Here is a 10,286-nt window from a genome sequence, read left to right as displayed (position 1 = left end):
CACATGAATTCTTTAGCCAGAGTGACCTATGGTTGGTACTCCAGATCTGGAGATACATGTCTTGGATTCCAACATGACCTGGAGCAATTGTTGGGAAAATTACATACCCTAAGGATACTTGTCAATATATAGATTCACCCTCCCCCCATTTCCTCAGCTGTAAAACACAGGCACGTATCTCACAGAACATTACAAGAATTAATGTACCTAAAATTCTTGACAGAGAGCCTGGCCATAGTGTTCAATCAATATCACGTATTATTATTATTGTTAAAGGTATAAAATTTTTATTGAACTCCTCTAATGAGTCAGTTACTAAGAACTTTGGGCATTGGATTATCCCAGCTTTCTCTTGATTGTTGGTTCCCCCTTCATACTGTACCATTTTCATTAGCAAATAAACGTGCTCAAGTGTCTCCCATCTTTGACCTTAAGATCTTGTGTGATGTGGTCTCAGACTACCTCTCTGAATTCATATCATAATGCCCTTCCCATTGGGGATGGAGACAAAAGATTGGCCAATGTATTCAAGATGATGTTTCTAAAGAGCTTACAGTCCAGTAGGCTCACAAGTCTAATGCAAAGAAAGCATGCCAACACACAGCCATGCCAGATAGCAGCTCTTTCGATGCAAACTCAAATGACACAAGTAGAAAGAGGTAGACGGGGTTAAGGAAGTCTTGCAGGCCAGCAAGAATGGAAGGGACCACACCTGTATTGTTCTCCACTGCACGCTTAGCACACAGCACCTTGCCTGGCATACAATAGGGGTCAATAAATATTTGTGAGACTAATGAATGACACAATGCATGAATTAATAAATGGTGTGATTTCTGCCCTACTGGGGCTCACACCCTGGTTGGGGAGGCTAACAAGTAAACACATGTTTGATTGCGTGATACGTGATGGCAGGAGTATATACATTCAAGGTAATTTAAGGGTACACGGGCAAGAATTGTCAATTCTGCTTGGGGAGAGGTTAGGGGAGACTTCAGACAAGGGACTTAGCTGGGACTTGAGTCCAGGGATGAGTCCAGAGGGATGAGGGGGGACAGGCATCCCAGGTTGATGATACTGTAGTGCAGATGAATGAAGAGTGGGACTCATTGCCGGTGGGAGTCATTAAAGCAGCAGATAAGACAGTGCATGACCAAATGTCAAACTCTGTGTCACAGACCACAAGGGCTTTGTGACGTGAGAAGGTGGAGGTGAACTGGCCGGCTCATAGTAAACTGTCAATGGATGTTGGTGGAAGGAACGCAGACTGGATCACTAAGGGCAATTTGGGGACAGATTTGAGTCACTGCTGGACCTTGAAATGTAAGACTACAGTCTAAATGGAAGGCAATATGCTAATAAAGGTCATCATTAATATTAATGAGAAGACAGTCACCGATGATGACGTGCATCACCCGGGAGAGCAGAAGCCAGGCAGATGAGGAGGTGTGTCCAGCTACTCTGTCTGGCTCTGCCACGTGGAAGGGAGGGAGGGAGGGCAGGGGAAGGACTTCATCATGACTCATGTGACTGGCGGGGAGGAAGCTGCCAGCTCTCCACCTACTCGAGCTGCTGCTGTCCCTGCCCTTGGGAGAGAGGGCTGGCCTTGGGAAGGAGCCCTCCTCCCTCCAAGTCCATAGTTCTTCCCAGGAATGCGGATCCCCTGGAAAGGTTGCTTTGCCTGAGGTCTGTGAAAGTAAAAGCCTGAGTAGCAAACTTTGCCCCTCCTTACTTTTCCCCTGCCCAGATCCCGCAGGGGCAAAAGCATTGAAATTGGGGGATGGTGGTCCGCAGGGCCGAGGCATTCAAAGTGAATGCATGCCTGGAAAATACTTGTCCAGGTGGAGCTGGTGACTGAAAACACTGGGCAGTCTTGTTAGAGGGCGGGAAGCCAGAGCAGGGCAGTCTGAGGGGAATGTGGGATGCGTGGTGCGGTCCCCCTCCTCAAAATGCTTCTGAGAAGGATAGGATGTGTGGATGATGTTTGGGTCTCTCTGTTTTTTAAATAAATCCACTTTCCCCACCCCACATGTGCTTACTGCCCACAGGTCTCACTTTAGTGGTGGTCTTAGGCATGATGGTGGAGGTCCAAATTACCAGTCGTTGATAATAACAGTGAACCTTTACTGAGCCAGCTATTGTTCTAAGGCCTTTGTATTAATTAACTCATTTAATCTCTCAATAACTTGGAAGTGACATTTGTCATTCCCATTCTACACACATGGAGACTGAGGCCCAGGGAGGTGAGCAATTTGCCCAAGGTCACACAGATGTGAAGTTGCAGAGCCAGGACTGGAACCAGGCAGTATGGCTCCTGGAATCACTGTGGCTCCTAGTTCTAGAGGCGGCCCTAGGGAAAGGAAGGGAAGGCTCCCAGGACCCAGCAGACAAGTGAAGAAGCTAGTGGCCAGTGCTACGTTCACTGCCAGGTTCTCAGAGCCCCTGGTCTGGGTGGCAGGAGGAGTCCAGCTCTGTTATATGGTGGAGGACGCTGGGCAAGCACCTCACACTTTCAAAGCCTTTGTCTTCTCATCTGAACAATGGGAGAATGATTGCTAATCCGTAGGACTGTTGGGAGGAGTATGTGAAGCAGCAACTACAAAGTACCTGATGCATCGTAGTAGGTGCCCAATAAAGGAGTCCCTTCTCCCCCTTATCTCCTGGGTCCAGTTTGCTTCAAGCTAGGTTTAGTCACCTTTTCCAGGAATCTGTACTGAGGGCCTACCAGGTGCCAGATATTCTGCTGTGCCCTGGGAGAGACACCAACAAAGGAAGAGGCTGGACCAATGTGTAGTGGGGAGGGGAAACAGGATGCATTTTGAAGTAACCCATGAGAACACAATACCTGATCAATGAAATGTTCTCCTCAAAGCAATAGCCTCAGGAAGGAGCACAGTTGTTCCAGAGACACTGACGCTCTGCCCAACACTGACGTCAGCCACTGACTCTCCTCCCAGGCCCGGCCTGGTGCGTTCCCCCGTCAGGGAGAGCTGGGGCAAGAGCTTCCCTTTCAGGAAAACGGAGTCTTGGCGAAGGGAACGACCCACCCAGAGTCACAGACAGGGTGAGAGCAGAACCAGAAGACAGGGCTTTTTTTTTTTTTTTTTTTTTTTTTGCTGGATCATATAGCAATTTAATTTTTAATTTTTTTAACATCTTTATTGGAGTATCATTGCTTTACAATGGTGTGTTAGTTTCTGCTTTATAACAAGGTGAATCAGCTATACATATACATCTATCCCCTTATCTCCTCCCTCTTGCGTCTCCCTCCCACCCTCCCTATCCCAGCCCTCTAGGTGGTCACAAAGCACCGAGCTGATCTCCCTGTGCTATGCGGCTGCTTCCCACTAGCTATCTACCTTACATTTGGTAGTGTATATATGTCCATGCCTCTCTCTCGCTTTGTCACAGCTCACCCTTCCCCCTCCCTGTGTCCTCAAGTGCATTCTCTAGTAGGTCTGTGTCTTTACTCCTGTCCTGCCCCTAGGTTCTTCAGAACCTTTTTTTTTTTTTAGACTCCATATATATGTGTTAGCATACGGTATTTGTTTTTCTTTTTCTGACTTACTTCACTCCATATGACAGACTCTATGTACATCCACCTCACTACAAATGACTCAATTTCGTTTCTTTTTATGGCTGAGTAATATTCTGTTGTATATATGTGCCGCATCTTCTTTATCCATTCATCTGTCAATGGACACTTAGGTTGCTTCCGTGTCCTGACTATTGTAAATAGAGCTGCAATGAGCATTGTGGTACATGACTCTTTTTGAATTATGGTTTTCTCAGGGTATACGCCCAGTAGTGGGATTGCTGGGTCGTATGGTAGTTCTATTTGTAGTTTATTAAGGAACCTCCATACTGTTCTCCATAGTGGCTGTATCGATTTACATTCCCACCAACAGTGCAAGAGGGTTCCCTTTTCTCCACACCCTCTCCAACATTTATTGTTCGTAGATTTTTTGATGATGGCCATTCTGACTGGTGTGAGGTGATACCTCATTGTAGTTTTGATTTGCATTTCTCTAATGATTAGTGATGTTGGGCATCCTTTCATGTGTTTGTTGGCATCTGTATATCTTCTTTGGAGAAATGTCTATTTAGGTCTTCTGCCCATTTTTGGATTGGGTTGTTTGTTTTTTTGATATTGAGCTGCTTGTAAATTTTGGAGATTAATCCTTTGTCAGTTTATTCATTTGCAAATATTTTCTCCCATCCTGAGGGTTGTCTTTTCATCTTGCTTATGGTTTCCTTTACTGTGCAAAAGCTTTTCAGTTTCATGAGATCCCATCTGTTTATTTTTATTCTTTTACTTCCATTTCTGTAGGAGGTGGGTCAAAAAGGATCTTGCTGTGATGTATGTCATAGAGTGTTCTGCCTATGTTTTCCTCTAAGAGTTTTATAGTGTCTGGCCTTACATTTAGGGAAGACGGCGCTTTTGGTGTCTGAGGTCTTACCAATACACAGAAGCACCTCCCATCCTTGCTTTATTTTCACAAGCTGCGTTAGAGATGGATAATTCTTCTCTAAATCAGGTGCCACAGCTCTGGCTCAGAATGGCTTTGGACTCTTTTTTAAATAACTAAACCCACCTCAGCAGGAGGGAGCTGGGGATGTCCAAAGGCAGCTGTCTGTGGATCTGCTGGTAGTGGCTGGCTGAGAGTGGGAGCTGAGTGCACCAAGGTTACCGTCAAGTGCTGGGTGTCAGAGATCTGGATTTCAATGAACTTTGCAAGGGCCAGACCTTCCTTGGGTAGAAGAAAGGGGCTAAGGCTAGTAGACTCTTGTTTTCGGGGCTTTGGGCTTTTCAAAGAGTCATTCAAAGAGTCGGTGGGCTGCTCTTCTGAAGCCTATTTGATAGCTTGGAGTCTCAGGCTAGGTGTGTGAAAGACCTTCCAGAAGCGAGATTTATTCCATTCTGAAGAGGTAACTCAGAAGGGCTTTAAGAAAGTTCTCTCCTGGGGCTTATGGAACTGAGGGGGTTTAAGTCTACTCCTGCTTGCAGGCAGGGGGTGGATTAGGTGACCCCCGAAGGACCTTGCTGGCGTCGGGATTCCGGGTGCCTTCGTGGCCACGTAGAGGTGCCTGTGGGCGCCGGTGAGTGTGCCGTGGGTGAAGGTGCGTGAGTGTGGCCGCCAGTGGGTGTGCCCGAGGAGCTGGGCCCAGGCTGCGCCCGCTGCTCCCACTTGTGGCTCCCAGGCGCCGCCAGGAGGAACCGCACCCTCGCCGTCTCTGCCGAGGGAGCCGCCGGAGAGGAGGAGCACCGAAGGCTGATGACACGAGGGCGCCGTCTCCCAAGTGATGGCAGCGCGCGCTGCTTCCTCGCCGCCTCCGCAGCTCAGCCCCGGACTCCTTACGTCAGGGTAACCGGGTCCCCCCTCCGCGCGAGAGCCAGCGAGCAGCTGGAGAGCAGAGCAGAGCAGAGCGCGCCGCGGAGCCCCGGCGCCCTCTCTGCGCACGGATCCCCGCCTAGGCCAGGCGAGCCGGGCAGGAGGCAGCGCGGCCGAGCCCTCGCGGGACGCCGCCTTCGCACCCGGCTCTCCCCGGCCGCAGCGGCCGGGACCCGTGGGGCGCCGGGCTCGTCCTGGGAGCCCCCGGCCATGCGCTCCGGGCTCCGCGGTTCTCCTGAGCAGCCCCCCGCGCCTGGGCCAGGGCGCCTCTTGCTGAAGTAGTTGGGCGTCCGGAGCAAGGGGGTCGCCACGTCGGGGGCGCGGCCGGGACCCGCGGAGTCCGCCCCCGAGCGCGGGGAGCGGGGCCGCCTGAGCCGCCCGACCATTCCCTCCCCGGGCGGCAAGGAGGAGCTGGTGGCGGTCGCCTCCCGGCTGTGGCAGCGGCGGCGGCGCGCCTGCCTGGCGGCCGTCGGCGTGCTCCTGGCCATGGCTCTGGGGCTGCTTATCGCCGTGCCGTTGCTGCTGCAGGCGGCGCCCCCCGGGGCGGCGCACTACGAGATGATGGGCACCTGCCGCATGATCTGCGACCCGTACAGCGCGGCACCCGGCGGCGGCCCCGCGGGCGCCAAGGCTCCACCGCCCGGACCCAGCACTACCGCCCTGGAAGTCATGCAGGACCTGAGCGTCAACCCTCCGCCCCCTTTCATCCAGGGACCCAAGGGCGACCCGGGGCGACCCGGCAAGCCGGGGCCGCGGGGACCCCCGGGAGAGCCGGGCCCACCTGGACCCAGGGGTCCCCCGGGGGAGAAGGGCGACTCGGGGCGGCCCGGGCTGCCTGGGCTGCAGCTGACGGCGGGCGCGGCAGGCGGTGTCGGGGTGGTGGGTGGCGGAACCGGGGGCGGCGGCGACTCTGAGGGCGAAGTGACCGGCGCGCTGAACGCCGCCTTCAGCGGTCCCAAGATCGCCTTCTATGTGGGTCTGAAGAGTCCCCATGAGGGCTACGAGGTGCTCAGATTCGACGACGTGGTCACCAATCTCGGCAATCACTACGACCCCACTACTGGCAAGTTCAGCTGCCAGGTGCGGGGCATCTACTTCTTCACCTACCACATCCTCATGCGCGGCGGCGACGGCACTAGCATGTGGGCGGACCTCTGCAAGAACGGGCAGGTCAGTGACACCCCTAATCCCACCTCCACCCCCGCAGATCCCCGCGGACCCTCGTTCCCACCCTGAGCCCCGAACCGCCTGGGAACCCAGCCTCCCTTCTCCCCACTCGCCAGCGCCCGAGCTCGCCCCGGCAGGGAGCGCACGATAGCATCCCATTTCCCGGTGCGCCGTGGTCGCAGTCATCCCATAGCTCCCGAGGTTGCGTTCTCAGAGCTCCGAGACCCCGCTACCCAAATTGCACTCTCCCCGCTATTTGCATACCCGCCTGAAGCCCCGTGGGCTTCTCGGAAACCTCACTCTTCTTTAGCTCTCTGTGCGCCCCATTCTCCCCTGTGCCCTCCCTGTCTCCTTTCTTCTCGGCCCCGGCACCTGCTTCCCGCCCGTCCCCGCTGGGTCAATGTCCACGAAGCCCTCTCTCTCCCTCCTTCCCGGACTTGGAAACTGCGGAGCATAGGGGACCGGGAAGGAGTTGGCTAAGTTGGAGAGAGAGCGTGGAGCCTGGGTGGGAGAGTGGACCCTGCAGCTGCAGGCGGAAGGCCGGCCAGGGGGCGCGCCACGTGGGGGACAAGGCAAGGGCCCAAGCGCAGGTGCCTGGGCCCACCCGCTGTGGTCGCTCGCCCCCAGGTCCGGGCCAGCGCCATCGCACAGGACGCCGACCAGAACTACGACTACGCCAGTAACAGCGTGGTGCTGCACCTTGATTCAGGGGACGAGGTGTACGTGAAGCTGGACGGAGGGAAGGCTCATGGAGGCAACAACAACAAGTACAGCACGTTCTCGGGCTTTCTTCTGTACCCGGATTAGAGGCGCCGGGAGCGCGAGGTGGGGTGGCTTCTGGCCGCCCTATGCCAGTGGGAGCGCTCTGTTCTCTGTTCCTTGGCGAGGACCACTCCCGCTTCCTGACATCGCTGGAAAAGACACATCCCTGCTGTCCTTCCTGCCCCGCTTCCGACCTCAGTGTGTCTGCGACTCGCCACGCTCTGGACTGCGCTCATGGTCTCTGTCCCCAGCCTAGGGCGGGAGAGCGGGACGCCAGAGCGGAGAAATGAGCGTGAATCTGAACCCCGGTGAGGCGGCAGCGCGGACTTCGCAAACCTGATTGGACTCGACAGGCCCGGAGGGACGCCTGCCCTCTTCCAGTCCCCCTGCTCCTAGGAGTGCCCTGAGACTGAGGGCTCCCAGCCCGGGCCACCCGAGGGAGGCCAAAGTGAGCACGCGCTCCCTGGGGCGTCCTTCTCTGTGACCTGAAATACTTGTGCAAATGTCCCTGTCTATAAGCCCAAATCCCACCCTCAGCAGAATCCCAGCAAACGGAAACTCCATCCTGCCTCAGACCCACTGCAATGCATTAAATTATGTTTTTAGACTATGGATTCCAATGTCTCTATCAGCGTGGCCCCAGGACCAGACCTCCAGATGTTCTCCTTGACATGAAGACCTAAGCTAGGCCCTGAATAGCTCCATCTATACCCTGGTTGCCAGCCACTGCCTTGTCCCTGCCACCTGGGATGGGAGAAAAGATGTGGGGAGATGGGAGGGCAGCATCTCACCCTTTGCGGGGTGTCTCCCCTGGGCTGGGCTGCTGCCTTGAATTGGAGGGGCCCAGAGGAGGGTGGGAGGGAGATTTTGAGGGTGACAGGAGAGGGAGGTTTGGACCTTTGGGCTCCCAGCCTTGTGGGAGGAGGTCAAAGGCCAGGAGTTTCTGCAGAAGGAAAGGGGAGAGGAGGCATTTCTGCAAAATGAGAGGCATGAATGAGGTATTTGCCATCTGGTGATGCCTGAGATCTCCTAAAAGGAAGTACAGAAATCCCTGAGGAAACACACCCACTCAGGCATGTAGTACACTCAGCACTACAGCTGATGTCCATTAACTTACACCAGCTGGGTCCATAACTCTCCAAGGAACTGGTAAACTGAGGCAATTCTGTGGACTCTCCAGCTTGCGGAATTCACCCAGAGCTGTGTGGTAACTGAGATAGACTCTATCCCTTGCAGCGGGACACCCCCTTTTGCGGGTCTTCCCGTGCGCACAGTGGTGTGGGACACCTGCTCTGAACCTGACCGTGTTTGTTCGGTCCCCCTCTTTCCTTCCCTTCACCATTCCACACGCACACTCCACATGGTGTTGATTTTTTTCTTTTCACTTTTTTATTCTGTGTTTAGGTTGAGTTCCGATAAACAGTACGTTATCTACAAAATAACTAGTTAGCAACCTGTTAGTACTTACGGAGCTCATTTTGACCAGTTGTTTGAAGAGAAATGTGAATGTGTACACAGAGGTAACCCCAGAGTGTGCTACGTATGTAAAACTGGATACACACACACACACACACACACACACACACACACACACCCCTTGTGGATATAATGTTACGGTTGTCATGGCTAATCCGTGTTACACACATGCACACACATACGTATTCATACAGTCATGTCAATGTGGTGTGTGACATGTTCATGGCTACATGTCTGCCCCCAAATTACATTGTGCTCCACTTTAATTCCTGGAGGATGCTTAAAACCGTGATTCCCATTTAAAAGACAGCTATACTCCCCGCCTCGAGTCCTGTGTCTGTCGCTCTTTCTCTTTATGCTTTTATTTTATTTGCTCTTACTTTATTTGTTTTATCGTCATTCACTTGAATATTAGCAATGATTGCATCTGCTTCGAATCCAGGGATAAAGTGCTCAAAGAGAGCGAGGGGAGAAACAACATCCATGTGCAAACCACCATCTCTCCAGTTTCAGACCCAAATGAGTCCCAATTCCCCACCCACCCCACCCCCAGTGATTGTGGAGCCCAAACCCAGCTGAGCCCAGGAACTGGGGAGGGCAGAGCCAACCCCGTCTCCCGTTGCATACGTATCAATTTCTGATGCCTTGTCGATTGTATCATCCAGAAATGCGATTAAAACCAAATATCTGAGACTCAAATGAAGTCTAATTGCTATGGATCTGCAATCCCCACCGGGCCCCTAATCCTTTCTGACTTATTCTCCCCCTTCCTCTGATGAGATGGAGCTTAGACACAAAGCTCTCAGTTTAAATTTCAAAAATTAAAATTGACATGCAGCGGTGGCTTTCCTGGGAGCGGAAGGAATTTCTAAGGAGCCCAGCTTTATCCTCTGCATTAAGAAGCAATTTGTACTTCTAGCAAAACCCCCATCACTCCCCTTTGGTGGAAGGGCAGTAGAGACGCCTTGCCTGGGTCCGGCTGTTCACAATACTTGGACAAATTTGAATCTGAGATTCCTCCATCTGTATTCCTCCGGGGCAACCGGGCTTCTTGCAATTCTAATGCCCAGCTTGCTGGGAGGAGCTGCCAGAGGTGTCAGCTACTAAGAGGATGATAGATTGATGAGGCAGCGGGTGCTGGGAGGCGCGGCCCATGGCAGGAGCTCGCCAGCCGAGGAACAACTCTCTCTGTGTCGACACGTTCTCTGTGTCCCAGGCAGGCCCCTCATGACCCACTGATCTACAATCCCATAATCTTCCTGGAGGACTCCCTGAGATGGGGCAGGTAGGGGTGGGGAGACCCCTGCCACCTCTGTGTACCATCAGTCTCGGGGTGCATGTGAAATGAAAGAAACTATTTGCTCCAGACACATCCTCTTTGTCTCTAGTTGGGTTGAGAATTATTATCAGTTGTGAAGTACCATTTTAAGTTCCCAATTACTTTTGGGTCCATTTTCTACCTGTGTTTTTAGGTTGGGCTGGATTATCATA

At 53.1% G+C, this 10,286-nt stretch overlaps 1 protein-coding gene across 2 annotated transcripts; it reads left to right on the top strand.

Annotated features, from left to right (window-relative positions):
- The first annotated feature begins 5,876 nt into the window (after positions 1-5,876).
- On the top strand, positions 5,877-7,849 carry C1QL2 (complement C1q like 2). 2 transcript variants are annotated; one of them, XM_060151532.1, is made up of 3 exons: positions 5,877-6,273; positions 6,313-6,560; positions 7,185-7,849. In XM_060151532.1, the coding sequence occupies exons 1-3, from the start codon at positions 5,877-5,879 to the stop codon at positions 7,362-7,364; spliced, it is 825 nt and encodes a 274-aa protein (XP_060007515.1). In that variant the 3' UTR covers positions 7,365-7,849. The 2 variants fall into 2 exon arrangements, with proteins under 2 accessions (XP_060007515.1, XP_060007513.1); XM_060151530.1 differs by having other exon boundaries at positions 5,877-6,560.
- The last annotated feature ends 2,437 nt before the right edge of the window (positions 7,850-10,286 follow it).

The sequence above is a fragment of the Lagenorhynchus albirostris genome, chromosome 6 (assembly GCF_949774975.1).
Source record: "Lagenorhynchus albirostris chromosome 6, mLagAlb1.1, whole genome shotgun sequence".
Taxonomy (NCBI): Eukaryota; Metazoa; Chordata; class Mammalia; order Artiodactyla; family Delphinidae; genus Lagenorhynchus; species Lagenorhynchus albirostris.
Note: the sequence above shows the minus strand (reverse complement) of the source record. Positions and strands in the feature narration are given on the sequence as shown.